Genomic DNA, 19,297 nt, shown 5'->3' on the forward strand with positions numbered 1-19,297 from the left:
CATGGACTATGGTGTTGTCTTCAAGGCTCGGCTCTGTGCCAGCTGGCAATCCACTTGGAGTAAGCAACGTGACAACAAACTTTTTCAAATAAAACCCTATATTGGGCTTTGGCCATCTAGCTTCTGTAAAGTTCAGAAGGAGGAAGTTGTTCTAACTACACTACGCATTGGTCACAGTTTTTTAACTCATCGTTTTTTTTATCTGGAACTGATGCACCAATGTGTAGTTTTTGTAACACTCAAATCACTGTTAGCCACATTTTACTTTCTTGCCATCATTACGATTCTCAACGACGGCAATATTTTAAACATGTTTTTTCCCAGGGTTTATCTGTAACATTGGACAGTGTTATTGGTGATGGTGACACTGTTCACCTTGATAAAGGTTTTAGTTTTTTAATGGCCATTAATCTTTTTAATCTCATTTAAGTGTTGAATATTTATTTATTTCACCTTTTTAATTGTAGTTACCTTTTTACAGTTTCATTCTCTCTAGTTCCATTTGACATTGTAAAATGGCCAGAACATTATATAACTCGACACCAGGACTGGAAAGGACAACTTCAGGTGACTAACGCTGCTGTTTGAACTATCCGTTAGTCGTCCTGGCGAGTTGTTATTACACTTTTGCTGCATGTCATTTAACACGTTTATTACTTTACCTTTCAGTACTGGCCATAATGACACATAACCCGGAACCAGGACTGGAAAGACCAACTTCAGGTGACTGACGGTGGTTCTTATACTTACCTGCTAGTCTTCCTGGCGGGTTATGATCATTACCATTGTGCTGCAGAAAATCCTTTACAACTTTGTAGACTGGATGTCAACATTGGTTTTTTGCAAATATCTGTTTTTAATTGCTGTTTTGATTATACCTTTGTTTCCTTTTACGAATTTTACTCCATTTACTTTACTTTTACCTTCTTACTGGACATTTGGCTACTCATTATTACAATTTTGCTATATGTCTTTTAAAACTTCTATTATTTTACATTTTGATAATGGCTACTATGACACATAACCCAGAACCAGGACTGGAAAGGCCAACTTCAGGTGACTGACGGTGGTTCTTGAACTTACCTGTTAGTCTTCCTGGTGGGTTATGATCATTACCATTTTGCTAGAAAAAGTCCTTTACAAGTTCTTTTACTTTGCTCTCTCTCTTAACATTGTTGACTAGGTGTCAACATTGGTTTTATGATTTTTCCGTTTTTCAATGATTTTTTTTACCTTTTTACTGGACGTTTGGCGCATTTCGCCTAGCTGCTTTGTGCCATAAAACACTAAATCAATAAATCAATTGTACATTTCTATACTTGTAACCAGCTTATTTTTATACATCAGTAAATTAATCTGTATTGATTCAGTCAGTGTGACTAATTTAGTTGTTGTTTTAGACTTGTGTTACTTTTATAAATTGCAATAAAAAAGATGGCATAAGGATAAAAAGTGAAATATAGATGTATCATAGACTCATTAGAGTTTGTATGCAAATATACCTTAAGTACTGAATAGGCATAATACAAATATGTATGATAAAAAATCAACACTGACAGAAAGTTTTACTGTAGAAAATGTATGCCACTCACTTTTGTTTCTCTACCCAACAAGTCCAAAAACAAGACAAGAAACCATCACTATTATACCAAACCAGAAAGTGACCAATCCATCAAATTCATTATGACGAGTTCATCATGTTACTCTGAAAATGACCTAATTAACTCGAAACATTATTCTGTACTTTATTTTAAAGTTTTAATACCCATACCAGTCATCTTTAAAATACAATCCACCAAATTACTTATTTTTCTTGTTTCAGTTGAAATAAATCTAGAACTACTTTATCACTAATGTTAATTTAAACTTAAATCCACTCTTACATGTTTTTGGACAGTGTATGATATCATCAGTTCGTTGTTATAATTAGTAGCAATTAAGTAAAACAGAAAATCCTAATTCTTATGTAAGAAATGTTAACATTTTCCCTTGAAGTTAGTTTTCTTCCCAAAATGTGGTGTTCAATCATGTGTTTTGCTACAGTGTCTCTAAATTCTAAAAACACAATATTGCTATTGTTATATCTCATTCCAAAAAAAACAAAACTTATGGATGAAATTTGGGAAGAGTTTTCCTAAAAGCATGCAGTTTCAAAGAATAAAATGCATAATTTAGATAATTGTTATTCAATGTAGATTTTGGCACTTTGGCACTGAATAATTCACCTACAAGATGATTTTTGTGGGAAGTATAAAAATACTATTTTGTATGTTCACATTTTATTTGCATAATCTGTAGAATCTCATAAATGAATATCAAAAGTTTTTGAAGTAAGTGTTTATATCTTATTTTTTGTGTTCTCTACTGTACCTATTATCATCAACACACACTGCAATGAAATAATTAAATGTAAGAAATGGAAATATGTACGTTCCTTTTAGCTTTCATAGAAATCTCTTGAAACTTGATTTTTTTAGTATATTTAATTTCACCTCTTTATTTTTTTGTTTATAGTTTATTGTAGTATTTTTTTTCAGTTCTTTGTCTTTTATTATTTATGCTGATATGTCAACTGATGTCTGTGGGTCTTTATTTTACTGTGATCCCCATGCAGAGACTTGTTTCACTAACTCTTTGCACATGTGAATTAGACCATCTTATTCATACATTTACTTTCATTTGCACAATCTAGGCAACAACTAGTTAAACTTTTAAGAAATCATTAAACTTTTCAAATATGATTTTTAAAACACAAATAATACATAATTAACCAAGATGTAAAAGTAATATTTAAATAAATTTAACTGTCTTTCTAACTATAGCATATTTAGGTAAGAAACCACTGTAAGTGCTATAGTTGATCAAACAGACAATACTAACAGCAGTTGATCAAGGGGAAAACTATATTCCAATTTCAAATTAACCATAGGTGGAGTACAGTGTAAACTGAATTCTTTTTAGCTGCTATATACACTTGTATCAGCTAACTACATACGTATATCTCAAGTTATAGTAGTGTAGAAGATGGATGTGGAAACTGTCAAGGGTTGTAAAATTGATTTATCTTTCCTAGTGAATATGTCTGTAGGGCTTTGAGATTCACATAACAATAGTTGAAGCATATGTACATTAGTGTCTAGACACGCCTATACATCAGTGTCTCATGTGGCTAAGAATGAACCACTGCTAAATTCGAGATTTATCAGAGCATGAGAATCATATGACACAAACTCTGCAGTTGAAGCTTTTTAAGTTTCTTTTGAAACAAAAGAATTATAACATAGATAATATAGAAATTAAAATGAAAACTACAATATAATGTTAATTTCATTAACATTTATTGATAGCAAAGTGGCTTAATTAAAGTTTGAATGTAACACAGTATGACATGCAGAAAGGAATCTAAAAATGGTGCAGGAGCTATATTGTTAAAAGGCTTAAGTGCAGAGTGAAACAGGAATTACCAGCCAATAATAAATTAACAGGAGGTAATTGGAAAATGTAGAGTACCCAGTGTTTTATACATTTGGTGTCTTTAGGGAGTCAACCTCTGTATTAGTAAAAAAAACAAACAAATTAATACACATAATGTTAAGTATTATTACACACACATTTATAGAATACACTAACTTTAGTAAGGTGAAAAAGCATAACAAAACCATTTTGTAAATGTAAAATGATTTATGTGTCATATGTTAAAATTTAATGGTACAATTTAAAATAAGTCCTTACTGTAGTTGGAAGTTGTATATTTGAAGTTTGATTATCGCTTATCACGGTCCTGTCAGGGTAAGCTTCAGTATGATGTAACTAAAAACCTACAACTTGCATACAAGGAAAACAAAGTTGAATTGAAACATTTGTTTGTTGATTATTACAGACTCACTATGAGGACAGTCTAATTGATGGACCTCATAACCATTTTGCATTTTATAGTATAACATTAAATTTTAATATTGAAATCCATGTAGAGATGATCTGTGTATATTGTATTGTTCCTGTATTCTTGTTTTCATTCTTTTTGGCACTACCATTTCTTCATTATTTTACATTTACAAAATATTTATTACTTCTTGGTATAGTTACAGGATTAAGTAAAATTCACACACACACACACACCAATTGTTATCTATATACAAAAGCAAACATTAAATATTTTTGAAATTCTTTATCAAGAGTATTTATTGCTGGTAATTATTATTAAAAATGTTTTTTTTTTTAGGGTGTGGGATGTGAATACTGTGGAAATGGTGAATACATTAATTCACCATTGTGAAGCTGTTCTACACTTAAGGTTTAATAATGGTATGATGGTGACGTGTTCTAAGGTTAGTGGTTGCTTTAAAATTAAACTATGTTCAAAAATAACCTGTAACTATTCATGTGAAAATTGACTTCAACTTTACATTTTTGATCCATCACATATTTAACCACACTGTGACTGGTATGTCGAGTGCACAACTGTAAGTTGTTTTATTACTTCAACTTTTTGTTGTTATCACTTTTGTCATATCATATCATTTGGTCTGTAGAGCTACTAAACATAATTTGATAAAAGAGGTTGAGATTCTGCTATGTCTATTTCATTACAGAGTAGGTAAAATCTTGTTTCAGTAACTTGAGGTTTAATGATATATACCATGATCTCTTTTGGGTTGTGAACAGAATATACTATTACAGTTTCCAACACTTGGGAATAAACCATAGATCTATGAGTTGGGTTATAATTTCTTTTGGTGTTCATTGTTTCATTTCTGATTGTTTTTGCATTAACTTGTACGTAATCAAAAACACTTTAGATGTGAAAAAAAATGCAGCTGAAAAGGATTGAAAATGCAACTTGAAGGAATGAAATCAAAATTGGTGGCTAAACTTATAATTTTAATAAGAATTCTACAGTAAACATTCATTAATTAGTTAGCCATGCCATGTTTTTTGTCCAGTTTGTGACGTAATGATGAGTAAAATGAAATACATGACCTAGTTAGCTAATAAATGAGTATTTACTGTAAAATTATTATCAGTACTATAAGTGTAGCTACTTGTTTATCCAACACTCTTAATTTCATTTCTTTAAGTCTTACACTCAATCTTTTTGTAGCCACACCTTTTTCTTCACACTCAAGGTGTTTTTGATCATATATCATGTCTTGTTGTTAATATAACCAACAGACCACAACAAATAAGAAAGTGACACTCAGTAGTAACTACATTAGCTTTAGAATAGCAATAGTCCTTTACTTTACAGAATCAACCAGATTCTTTAAGATTTATGGTGCTGGTTTTTCCTCTGTAAAACAATGTTAATAACTTCCTTTATAGTATTGCCATGGGAATCTAGGCTTACAGTTTCTTGTTATCACCCACATGCACTCAGTATAGCTGTATCAAGTATGATTATTTATGCTAATTCCTTAAGCTAATATAATATAATGCTCTCTATTCAGGAGAATTCCATAAGATTCAGCAAATATGTGCATAAAAGTTAACAATGAATAATAGCCATTTACCCACATTGTTCTTTTGAAAATTTCAGCTACAAACTACTGATCTGGTTTGATGTAACCAATACTTATGTATCTGCATGCGATTTCATCATGTAGTTTTGATATTCTAAATCAGCTGTGTTTTATCCAAATACAAAAACTAAAACTGCTCCACCTTTACTCTTAGGTGAATCTGTAGTAAAAATGTTACTGATTGCTCACATGAGTTTTTTGCATAGATGTGCACAAAAATTTTCTTCAGATGTGAGTGGTGTTTGTTGAATAACTTTGCACATAAAGCCTATATTTACACCAAATGAGACTCTTGATTGTGGGTTGAAAAGATCTGTCATTGTACTAAATTTGAAAAAAATACACGGAAGTTAAATTTGTTTTTCTATTAAATAAAGTTTCTGTACTTTAGATGTGAAGCAAATAAAAAGGAAGAAAATCAAAATTGGAAGTGTTATATCTTAGGTATTTCCTAATGGCTTGCTTTGAAATTTGGTAAGTGAAGTAAACATCCAGTAGAGCTCATCCACACAAAAATGTGATAGCTCGGATTACCACAATCCAAAGTACACAAGATATAAAATAGCTAAACTATAACACCTGTTATTAACACATAGTGTGTCCCATAGCTGGTTGTTTTGGCCACACATCACACAGTTGTGTGTCTTGATTTGTTTGAAAGCTGCAGGAATATTGTTGTGTGACAAGACAGGTAGTAAGTTTGGCTGGGTATAGTGAGTGTGGTTAGCAACAGTAAACTATTGAGATAACAGAAATAATTTTTAATTTATATTTGTTAAGTTTATTATATTAAAAAAACATACACAAACAACTTATTTGCTGAAAACTATGTTAAATGGGAATTCATCTTGACCAATAATATTTTTGGACAAAGCCATTATACATTACCTAATACGTAACAAGGTAATTGGCATTATTTTGAAGGATGAGGCCTTAGGTCAGCAATTAAAGTTTGTTAGTTTTTCACCATGTTTTGTATTTGTAACCAAAAACGGTGACTGCTATAATTCAGAATTAAGAATCAAAATAACTATTAATGTATTCAGTCAAGCTTAAACTAACTAGATTTATAAAATGGACTTTACTGAGATGAGTAATAAAATTATTTCCAAGAAGAAAGGTACAATTTTTAATGTTTTTCAAAAAATGTTGACTAATCAAAAAATAGTAGAGAAACTAAATAAAATTGTGATTTTTTTTTAACTCAGTGCTGGATAGTACTAAATTTGTAGTATATTTTGTAGAAATAGGTTTGGTGTTAAAGCTGTGAGAAAGGAAAATATTTGTACATTGATGACAGACCTCTAATCCTGAAAGGGTTATTTGTGCACTCTAGTAGTTGTTAGTTAAAGTTGAATTTTTTTTTAGCTGAATACTTGAAGAGATACTAATTGATTGATGTTAAATAATCTTTATTTTGTTTCATCATATATAATTATACGTATAAATCTAGTGTTTGCACATTAAAAGAATCAATTTGTTAGACACTTTATAAAGTGTGAAAAGACTTGGAAAATTTATTATACTTAAATAAATTTTACCAGAAGAAAAACTTTGTTTTGTGGATGTGTTACATTTTGTATGTCTTTGCAAATTCACTAAACTAATTATAGCAGTCTTTGAATATTATTATAATCCTGGGCTGTGTTCCATTGTATTAACAGGAGAAAACAAGATAATTTATTTATTCACTATTAAACCTTTTCTTCCAGGATCGTTCCATTGCTGTTTGGGATATGGTCTCTCCAACAGAAATCAATCTAAGGAGGGTCTTAGTGGGTCATAGAGCAGCAGTAAATGTTGTAGATTTTGATGAAAAATACATTGTTTCTGCCTCTGGAGACCGTACAATTAAAGTTTGGAACACATCTTCATGTGAATTTGTTCGAACTTTGAATGGTCACAAACGTGGCATTGCTTGTCTCCAATACAGGGATCGTTTAGTTGTCAGTGGCAGTTCAGATAACACCATTAGGTAAAACATTTTGTACATATATGTAAATAAATAAGTTATAAACTCATCTTATGTCTTGGACCTGTAGCTTCAAATGATTATTAAATGAAAAACTTTCATTTGAATATTTGAAGAAAAAAATTTTTAGTATAATGAAATGTGTTAAAATATCTGGGGTATATTTCGTTTTTGTAATGGTATTGCTGTTTATTCACAGTTTTAAACTACCTTGTTCACCATCGATTGCATGACAGTTGTTTTCAATGTATTTAGACCCCCAGTTGATCAACAGTAAGCTTGTATACTTACAAAAGGAAAATGTGGCATTCAGTTTCTCATGGTGTACAGTCTGTAGATAATCTATTGTTTTGTTTTGCCTAAATTAAAGAAATGGCTTACTCTAACCATAAATATAATGGTTAAATAAATGTGATCTACATACTAGAGCTCTGAATATAATTAGTGTATGTTCATGAAATTTGGTAATCTTTTAGTGAAAATTATAAGTCTATTGTACAGAAAAAAACAGATTTTTCTAATAATGTTCCTTCTACTAATTGTTTGTGAATTTCCTTAGCTTTTGTTGAGTTACTTTGTGTAAAAGGTGATTTTCATGTCACTGCTTTGTTTCATCTTAGTTTTCATACTTCATTTAAGTAACCTATAGAACATTCCAAATAAATAGTAAATTTTTTGTTTCAATAAAATTTTATATTTTATCTTTTATGTTGCCTACTCTAACGTTAACTGTTGCAGAATCATCAGTGAAATGAAAAGGTCACAAGTGTGAAGTAAAGCCAGAAATACTTTTTTCTCCAGAGTGACTAAAGATTGTAAAAACAATTATGATGATTCATCCTAAGAGCCTCAGCTTCTAAGCTTTTCACATCTGCCTCCTTTTAGCTTTGTTGCTTTACAGTGTACTTTTTAGACCCTCTCATAGTAAGTGAAAAACCAATACATCACAGCAGGACAGCTTAATGTAAACAGTTAGGTTACAAACACTGAGTACCAGCTCCTGAGAAATTTATTATTCTTTTTTTTTTATTTAAGTTTCATTATTTAACTTTGGATTTTGTTTTATATTTTGTTATTTTTGTTAAAAATGTATATAAAAAATAAATGAAAAAATATACATGAAATACAGGAAACTGCATCTGGACATGGGCCTTTTGATCACGACATGGAACACTAGCCCAACTTTATAATCACCGTGTTGGTTGTCTAAAACATAGTTCATTTAGCTTTCAAATATGCATTTTAGAAAAATAAAGTATATTAACAACTTGAAAAGTCTCCCCTAAAAGGACAATAATTTATCTGACTTTTTAATTAAGCTATAAATGGCTTACAAAAGTACTGTAATTGCTTAGAAGATCAGCTTAGGTCAACACCCATCTAACTACTCTTGGGAACTAATGGCTTTGATTACCAAAATTAAGCAGATAGTCATCAAGTGTTTATGGCTTGGAATCAGTTCTTTCTTAATTCTAAACATACACTTAAGAGAAGAAGGAGTGAGTAATTAAGTGTCTTCAAAAACATGAAGTGATGGGAAGGTCTTCTTTGGTGGGCTTGCTAAATTTGTTTTTTATTTCAGGAAATCAAGAAAATTGGAGGCTCTGATTTCATATCATAGCTTGCCTGTATGTGCATTTTGTGTCTTTAATTGGATAAGCATTGTAGAAGTAATAAAATCTTGAGTTAACATTTCACAGCACCGTTATATAGAGTCACAGACAAGAGTGATTATTGAACATTTTTAATATGTAGTTTTGAATCAAGAAATTAAAACTTGAATTAAACTGTCTTGATATGCATTAATAATAAAGTTGTATGATTAAGTTTTGATTGTAACTAAAAACATTATACGTGTAGTTTGACCCATCCATATGCATACAGTTTTCTTGTGCTTTAGCATTGTTACTTCTATATTGTTTAAGTAAATTTATAACATTAACTGTACATTTAAATCATTTAAGATTGGGATAATAATTTAATTTGTTTGCCACCAATTGAAAGGAATTAAATGGATCTTTGTTTTCATTTATTATCGTACAAAAGTACTGTGGAAACTTGAAAATTTTAGTAAGTTTAATATCACAAGAAAAAGGCCTGAATAAATCTTCTTTGGGGTAGAGAGTCGACAGTTTTAGAATTGTTTGTGTTTTAAATAGTTTGCTGTAAAGATTAAGTTAATTTGACTTTTTTTATTTATCTGTGGCAGACTTTGGGACATAGAGTGTGGAGCTTGTTTGAGAATTTTAGAAGGCCATGAAGAATTAGTTCGATGCATTCGATTTGATAATAGAAGAATTGTTAGTGGTGCTTATGATGGGTAAGTACTAACATATCTATGCATTTTCCAGTTTTGTTGTATTTAAAACAATGATTTTTTAGAATAGTAAATAGCCTGGTGTAGAGCTTAAAAGAAAGAACAGTGATGTAAAATTATGATTTCTTGTCATACAACATTAACTAACAAAATGTGAATTCATTACTTAGTAATTTTACTATTAATGAAGAAATAATACAACAAACATTTCAGAATATAAATTAAAAGATTTGGTTTATGAACATGAGTGAGAACTTGCAAACTAACAGTAGGTTGTGATTGTACTGAAAATAGGTAGAAGAATTCCATAAGTCTCGTAATAATTGAGTCTCTTGGTAAAAAACAAAGTAAAACAAAAGTATTTTTCAATACTTCTGAAGTGTTTATATTAGTTTTTTTATTCATGCAAATTTTTTGAAAATATTTTATTACTGATTGTATTAAGAGTGGTCTAGACTTTTAAGGGGTGAATCATTGGGTTTCATTCAACTATTCCATCGTGGCATCTTTGTTTCCCATCATGGAGGGTGTGGTCTAAAGTCCCTTATTTTCAAATTTTGGATGTCCTTGCATGAGACTAGCCTTACCACCCTTCTAGTTTGCTGTGTTCTATGGGTGATGCTTGTGCTAGCAAGTTCACTGTCTCATGACAGAATAGATTTTGCATAACAAGGTTCAGTTGTATTGCCTATTATTTTGAAACTCTTAGTGACAAGTTGGGTACTTACTGGATCACCAACTACTGGCAGTTTAGTCCTCCATTACTTCATCTTTGGGCCTTGGCAATAGTTGCATTCCATCTGGACAGAATAGGATTACCACTCTCACTTTCAATCCTCTCTCCTTTTCGTATGCTACCCAGTGTATGAAATATGGGTTGATCCAAACCATTGTCGGATCCTGTTTATCGCACCAAGTTGGAGATGACACCCAGATTTCTGCTTCTGCAGTCTTTTCTGGTGCATCCAACGATTCCACTTCTTTTTAGGCTGTCTCTGTGGAGGGAGTCATGATCAGGCTCACCTACACATTTTTCTCTCTCTCTCTTCCCCCTCCCCTCCCCCAGATTCTACTAATGGAGATATTCTTAAGTGCTGGGGTGGTGGACAAAAGCTTTTTCTCCAGAGTGTTAGAGTGAATTCCTTCACTTTTGGAGAAAAGGGTAAAGTTGAAGGCCCTTCTCCCAGAATCCTTGAATGTTTTTCCCAAATGTTGGTAGGAATGGTACCAGTGTACAAGGGAGCCTACATGTAATAGTGATTTAGATTTGATGCTCAACTATCTAGTTGGAGTGAGCATAGTCTTTCTTTTTAATCAATATCAGATCAATATATTTATCATGGAAGGAGGTCCACTATTTCCTTGTAATTCTGAACATGGAGTGTTCTCATCTTTAGTACTTTGATGAGCACAATTGTTCTATGTCTTCTCCATAATTCTGAGGGAAAGAGGAAGGCTACTTACTCATTCAGTTTGTGAGTGAGAATGAATGTTCATCATTCCATGTTGAATGAGTTCTGTTTCTTTGACTTAATAAAGCATGCACACTCCCATCATTCCAAGCCTGTGGTATTGCCTTTTGGGCTTTCTGAAGTTGAGGAGATTGTTTGCCTGCTAAGTTGCTTACCTTTCATCATGATTCTGGTGGTTTGGAATGCATCAATCTATGGCTTCAGATTGGGGTCCAATTGAAAGTATATCTATTAGGTTGAGGAATAATTTGTGAGCATTTTTAAATAATTTCATTCAAGCATTACATGCAAGACTATACAATACTTCAATGCATGAACACATTACACCCAAAACATTTATTATGATACTTTATTTCATGTAATACCTAGGTATATAGTATGCATTGTTTTAAACGAAATTGCAAGAAATTAAATGCAAAAAGCAGATGGTGTCGAAAATGCTCGATTTTGTCCACTTGACATTCCATTTAATGAGCTGAAAATGAAAGCAAAAATTAAAGACATATGAAAATCAAACACACCATCTATTAGAGCAAAAAATTATCTACCAAATGACATGAAATATTTTGCAAAAGCGTTTCATTTATGAATATATTTTGTTAACTTGAAAAGACGCTCACGAATTATTCCTCAACCCAATATATATAACATTGCAGTCCAGTTTCCCTTGCCACCAAGGTGGGATATAGGAACCAAAACTCCTTAATTTTGGCTCCAAGCAGCATAACCTTTACTATCTGGTTGGGACTGGCATATAGTGATGATTACTCATGTACAGTTCCACTACATTCAGGTTAAGGGTTCTGGATGTAATGCCATTCCTTATTTGGGTACTATTTTTATTTTGATATATCCATGATTTATACAGATGCTTTACATATGGATAATGCCTTCCACCTTCTTAATGTGGAATTCCATCTATTCAATGGCAGTGGAAGTGAGTATGTTTTGGAAGTTAACATTTGTCTAAATTGATAATGTATTTCCAATAACATTTACCTCCAATGCTAGTCTCTCAGTGTTCCTTCCCATTAAGACTGGGTGTTAGAGAGTGGGATTGTATCAGTCTCAAAAAAGTGATAAAATTATCTGAATGAGGTGCTTATATATATATAACAGAGGGTGCTTTGACATAGGTGAAGAGAATCATAAGCCAAATATTGCCAAGGGCAATTTGAGTAGGTTATGAAAGACAAAAGTATGCAATAAAAGGTCAAGCTCATGCATAGATGGGTAAAAAAGAAACCATGGCAGTCTAGTGAAATCTTTTAAGTGTCAGAAGAGGTAAGTGTTATTGGAAATACATTTTCAATTTAGGAAATTGTTAACTTTCTGTATGTAATTTAAACCTAATATATATATAAGTTAACAAACACAAACACAAAAAGCTAACAATATTAAGTACACAAAGCATTTTATTTACTGTACATAAACTGTATAATGTGTTGAGTAATTTGACAATTGTTTTTATGTATATGTATAAATTCAGAAAGATCAAAGTGTGGGACTTAGCAGCAGCCCTAGATCCAAGGTCACCAGCAGGAACTCTCTGCCTTAGAACATTAGTGGTGAATATTTTTTTTTTATTCATCTTTTAAGAGTAACATTTTTCAGCATACAAAAACACTTATGGTAAATTTCTTTTCTTCTTTATTCTTTGAATGTATGAGTGTCATATTGGAAAATATTTTTTTATGTTAGGTATTCTCTTATGAGTTTCAGATCAGTGCTCTTTCTGAACAGTATTTTGCTGAACGAATTACTCTCTGAAATATCTTGGAGAAGGATTTAGGTGGTGCAAGAAACTCAGATCTTTAAAAGATAAATTATGTATTCTAATTCTTACTTTAAAATATTTTTTACATAAGTATCTAAAAATTTATCTGAGTTTAAAGCAAAGCTTTGAGAAATGTTTGTAGATAGTGCTTATAAAGGTTTTATAAAAAGTTAGATTCATTGTTTTTGTGAAAGTAGTTGTCACTGAGGAAATTAAATATGACTGCTTTAAAGTATTAAATTTGCTTTTAAAGAACCCCTTTAACAAAATGAATTAGATAAAATGAAAAAAAGAATTAATTTCAAATGAGATATTAAATAATTACATTTGAATTTTCATGCTCTATATTGCACTCTTGATACTTCCTTTTTAAGAAGAGTAAAAGAATTTCAGCATTGTAATAGTTATAGAGTGTCATTTACAGGTTATGTAAATGCATGTAGATCAGCTAACTTTACCCTGAAAATTATGGGGGATTTAGAATGATAGTCAGATAATAATAATTATAAGGCATCATTTCACACAGAAAAGAAACTGCACAAACCAGGCTTGTAGTATGCCTCCAAATATTGTTTGGTTAGTAGAGGAGATTTTTTACTTCTCTTTTTGAAAGGAAACATTTGTACAGCAAGGTTGTTAAATAATTTAGACTTAAGAAAGAACAACAGAAATAATCATTGTTCTCTTGATAAGTAGAACTTATAACAAAAGGACTTAAAATCAGTCAAGACCAAAGATTTAAATTTGACAAGGTTCTTAATCTCACTACAGTAAGATTGCATTTTGATGAAGCTTGATCTCATTGAAGCATTGCTGTAGGTTTATTGTTAAAAAGCAGCTATAATGTGGTTCTTTTGGTGAAATGCATGTTTTATGAAAACTGTTAATGACATTCTGTAGAAATGGATTAATATGTTTATTTATTATTATTGATTGGTCTTATTTTAGTGTATATTTACTTGTATTCTCTTTATTTCAAGGAGCATTCTGGTCGTGTCTTCAGACTTCAGTTTGACGAGTTTCAAATTGTGAGTAGTTCTCATGATGACACAATTCTTATTTGGGACTTTTTAAATGCTAAACCACCAGAAACCCCTTCGCTGAAGTCACCATGTCGCACCTATACGTATGTTTCAAACTGATGGCCTAACAGTAAAACTATCTCAAACAACTTGATTCCATTTGTTTTTGTGTGCATAGTGTGCATTTTGTTTAGTTGTCTGGCTCATCGACATCATCACCAATCATCAGGAGGTGTTAGGATATCAATTTATTCAATATTTCCTGCATCATCGGTGAAATGGCATCTTGAAAATATTAGTAATGTATAAAGTAGGAGACAGGCCAGCAACATATTTAATAAAATATTACTGGCTAATTAGTGAGTATGAATTCATGGCTCAGTGTATTTACCCAAATGCTGAATGCAGATCTTAAAAATTATATATAAACACTCAGATATCAGTCATACCTTGTACATTAATTATATATAAACACTCAGATATCAGTCATACCATTGGCTGAACTTAAACTAAGAACATTGTTGTTTGTCAGTGAGAAAGTTATGAGTACTTGAAAACTTTTTTTTTCTTTTTCTTTTGTTGTTAAATATTATTGTACTTGTACAGACTAAATGTAAACTGTCAAAATAGTTTCACTTTCTAATTTCAGTGTCCTCCTCTCTGGATTATGTGGCTGAGTTCTGAATTACAAAAGATAAAAAGATAGATGATTTTTGTAATGAAGATACTAGTTAATAAGTGTAGAAGTGCATCAAACCAAAATGTTATAGCAGTATGTGTTTAAAAATTCTTAGTGACATTTTGTGTAAATCACATAAGACAAATGGGCTTTCTTGAAAGCTTATAAGAATTCCCATAGAATTTATTTTTGAATAATTTTTCCTCAAACACTTCTGAGGTTTCTTTGTATTTATAAGTTAATAAAAAAAAAGATTTATAGCACCAGAATATTTAATGGTATAAAACTTTTCTACAGTGTAAGTATAGCTATAAAAATATGAATCTGATGATAGCAGAAAAATCTAGTACAAACAAACTGTTGTTGTGGATGGATAGAAAATTATAAATAATTGTGTGCATACAGTGAAGTTCTAAAATAGTTGAAGTGCAAAAAATTTATTTGATGAACACATAAACTGCAAATTTTAGAATAATAAAATTTCTTGTTGTATAAACACAGCTATCAGTCGTGCATGAACTCAATAGTGGTTTCCTGTTCCTGAATTGTCATTATCCTGCTTTATCCACCTGGGTTATGACACAGATTGTATCTTGCTTTACTAATGGAAAAATGGCACAAGTGTTTTTTTTTTAAAACCACATATATTCATATAGATGACAGCAAATTTAATGTTTTCCAGTTAAATGTTCTGTTGAAGATAAAGTATTTTGTTATTGTTATATTAAAAACTTTTGACATTGTGCAGCACTTTATACAACCTATCACATGGTTAAAAGTTTTTATCTATTCCTGCTTTGTAGTAGCTTAAGTGATATTGTAGAAAAGATCATCTATTTAATATAACTCGTTAGTGGTGATGAATGTCTGTTGAGCTATCCATATAACACATTTACATCCTGTTATATCATAAGCTGCAAGATTAATCAGTAACATAAATCTTGTTTTTGAAATTTTAGTAAAGTCATTTAGTAATGTGGTTGAGTATCTGTAGATGAAAGTGAATAAGAAGAGAAGAAAATATTATAATAACTATTGAAACATTTCTTTCAGGTTTTATGTTAAGTACTCAATTATGTTAACACTGTTTAACTTATTTATAAAAATATTTTCAAAAATTGTGATGTACCACTTCTTTGTATGTTACAACTAATATTCTCAGTAAAGTGTATGATTAACAACATTAACCTAGATCACTGTGATAATAATCTTAAAAAATGAGATATAAATTGTTTTTGAAACTGAAGTTCACCTTCTGAAGAACTTTGGTTTTTGATTTTTTTTTAATGTCACTTCGTTCATTGGTTAGGCTTACTTGGACTAACAACATTCACATAATTATTTGACTTTGGTTTTCTGTTAACACACTAAGAATTGGTTGTTTCAAGATACTTTGTATCTCCTCTTAAGAATTTTATAAATTGTTATAGGCTAATTCTGACTGTCATAAAAGAATATACGTATGTGTGTGTTTAATTTACTACCTTATTTTTCATGTACATATTTAAAATGCAAGGATTCTGAACTGACATGAAAGGAAGGTAAAATAAAAATTAAATGTTCTCAAAGAAAATTCACTTTAAGAATAGTATATTATGTTTAAACCTAATGTTTTGAATTAAAGTATTGAAAAAAAAGTATGTGATAGCTTAGAATGAAAAGGATTCTTCATAGTTTCCTTAAGCTATCATAGGTTTTTTTAAATAAAGGACAGTAATTTGTTGGAAATAAGACATTTATTGCTGTAAGTAAATACATTTTGTGCCTAAAATAGAAATATGCATTTTTCACATTTCTAGATCTGGTAAGTGTAGCTTTTATGAATCAAACTTTAATCATGCAACACTTGTAATTGGTCACTTTGGTAGAAATAAATGTGTTGAGGTCAAATATTTTGCATGTATGTTTTAAATCTTGCCATTTAATTTTAGTACTTTTAAATTTAGATGTATTTGTGATAAATCTATCTTATTTGTTATTCTACAGCATTAAAAAACTTTGCTAGACAATAGATCCAATATAAAGTTTTACTAGCAAATAGGAAATTTAATTTACTTTGCTTAACAGTGGTTTTAGATTTCTGTAATAATTTTTCACCTTAATGGTTCATGTTGTGTGACTGAAAGCTCTCAAGTTAAACAATCATTTTACAGATAGTTTACATGAAAGTCTAACTCAGTGATCAGTGCTTATTTAAATGGCTAGACTTCAGAATACTCATTTTGAGTAAAATCTCAGATTATATTGTGACATTTTTATTGACAATTAATAACTGATAATCTGTGAAAATATCTAGACATTCATGAGTTTGAGAATTTGCATCTTTATGGACTCTATTGTTTCCATGGTTGTGAAGAAATTAGAAAGAGCCACCATCAACTTGAATCTCGAAAGATCATTATTGGAAACTTAAGAGAAAGTGATTTGATTTTGTCTAAACTTATAATGGTGTATTTAGGAAAACATCTTCCAAACCTAAACATTTCCAATTGTTTTTGGTATAATTCATGATATAACTTTATGAATGGGTAAGAAAACATTATTCAAAATAATAAACTTTACTGCTATTATAAACATTTCTGAGAATTCTTAATGATTACATGTCTTCAGGTTTTTAAAGTATGACTTTAAATCACCATTAGTAATGCATAAGATTTACTACTTAAACTGGTGTGAATATAAATTCCATCATAATGTTGTATTTAACCACTGACTTGTAGGAATATAGTTAATTAGATGGAAAAAGACTTTTTAGTTTTTCATCATACTGTATCTGTGGGCATATAAAAATTGTTGAATACTTTTTTTTACTAACATCATCCATTTTTTGTGTATTAAAACAATAATTATAGAACATTTTTAAATGTCACAGTTTGAAATATAGTAAATTGTATTATTAATGAAACCTCTGTATTCTACAGTTGTAATTTTGAAGTGCTTTAAAAATGGTACTTTATGCTCTAATCTTTACTAGCAAAATTTTTAATGATTTAATATTTGCCAGTGGTGTGATTTTACATAAAGAAAAGTACTAAAAACTCAGTGTTCACCTATCTTACAAATTGGTCATAAACCAGTTAGTGAACTAATTACTTTCACTTGTCTCAAAATACTATTCGAAAAGTTGACAAATTTTGATTGAAATTGGTTGAAACTCTTTTAGTTAGTGTCTTCAAGTAAGATTTGTCATATATTTTTAAAGTGTATGGAGAACAAAAAATATTAAAGCACAGTGTTAACATGTAAGTGGGAAAATATTGTTGCAGTGCAGATAAATTTCTTTATGTATATTATAATATTGAGAAATAACATAGGAAAGTGTTATTGAAATGTACTAAAATCTAAGTATTAACACAATGAAATATACAAATGAAAATAGTATTAAAGTTGTGTTTTATGATATGATCCTCTAACTACATTCTGTATGCAAAAGTGTCTAGTTCATTAGTTTGTGGCTTCATTTATTTTCTTGTTCTTTCAGTTTTGAAATGATAAAAGAATATCTGCATTCCAACTTGCATATTTGCATCACAAATTTACAATGGATTATAAAGCCATGTTGACAAAATATTGGTGGTATATGTCTTCATATATCCTTGTGTTTTTCATAGAATTTTTTCAAAGTTGTGATTTCTCTGTGCTTATGTTTTCTTAGGAATTACATAACTAAGCACAATATGAAATGTATAGATGTGTACTTGTAAAATAGATCATAAAACGTGTGTGTGTGTGTGAAGAAATTAAAATAAATATTTGTCTTGTATTCTTATTGCTACACTTAGATTCTGTGTTGCATCTGGGATATTAGTAGGTTAATAACAAAAGCTTTGCACAATGTTCCAATTCTAGGTGAGAATATACTGCCATTAATAAACACAAAAGAAGTCTGTAAAATGGTCATATGGGCTTACATGTATATATTGTAAACACAGATCTTTGAATTTTCATTACTATTAATTATGGATTGGTAAATGTAAAAAAAAAAAAAAAAAAAAGAGTATGGCAATTTCACCTGGAAGTCTTAAGCAGTATAAATTATCTGTTGTTTTAGTTTCAGCTGTAAAACTGTATCTTAATAGCTAATGGTGTGAAAGAGGTCTCGGGTTCAGTCGTGCATGTGGGAGATGCAGAAATGGAATTACCACACCATTGCTTACCACGAGAATCTACTTTTTAAGGGTTGACATTCTTACATGAAGAGGTTTTGCTGTATATAAAAGAACAACTACTGCAAATACTATTTCAAATAATTCTGCATAAGCTACTTTAACTCAACAAAATGGGCAAGTTGACGTTCAACAATCAAAATTGCTCTAAAAGGAATAAAATATTAACATCAATTATGTGAGCTAACTAATGTTTTTTTTCAAATTTAAATGTTTTGTTTAAACCTTAAAATTAATCATACATTTTAATGTTTTCTCATAACTTTAAAGAGCATTATCATCTGTCACAACGTACAGAAAACACTGAACCACATTCCTCAAAATTTAAAAATTTATTGACAGTATAATCAGATCAGACATACTTACTATGCAT

General features: G+C 30.3%; 1 protein-coding gene across 3 annotated transcripts in view; it reads left to right on the top strand.

Annotated features, from left to right (window-relative positions):
- Nucleotides 1–18,521, top strand: part of LOC143229078 (F-box/WD repeat-containing protein 1A-like) — a 73,036-nt gene extending 54,515 nt beyond the window's left edge. For all 3 annotated transcript variants that reach the window (XM_076460860.1, XM_076460861.1, XM_076460862.1), the window contains 5 exons: nt 4,223–4,328; nt 7,232–7,494; nt 9,701–9,811; nt 12,770–12,848; nt 14,038–18,521. In XM_076460860.1, the coding sequence (XP_076316975.1) occupies nt 4,223–4,328; nt 7,232–7,494; nt 9,701–9,811; nt 12,770–12,848; nt 14,038–14,199 (721 nt within the window). In that variant the 3' untranslated portion in view covers nt 14,200–18,521. The remainder of the gene's footprint in view (nt 1–4,222; nt 4,329–7,231; nt 7,495–9,700; nt 9,812–12,769; nt 12,849–14,037) is intronic.
- Nucleotides 18,522–19,297: the final 776 nt, after the last annotated feature.

The sequence above is a fragment of the Tachypleus tridentatus genome, chromosome 10 (genome assembly GCF_004210375.1).
Source record: "Tachypleus tridentatus isolate NWPU-2018 chromosome 10, ASM421037v1, whole genome shotgun sequence".
In the NCBI taxonomy this organism is placed as follows: Eukaryota; Metazoa; Arthropoda; class Merostomata; order Xiphosura; family Limulidae; genus Tachypleus; species Tachypleus tridentatus.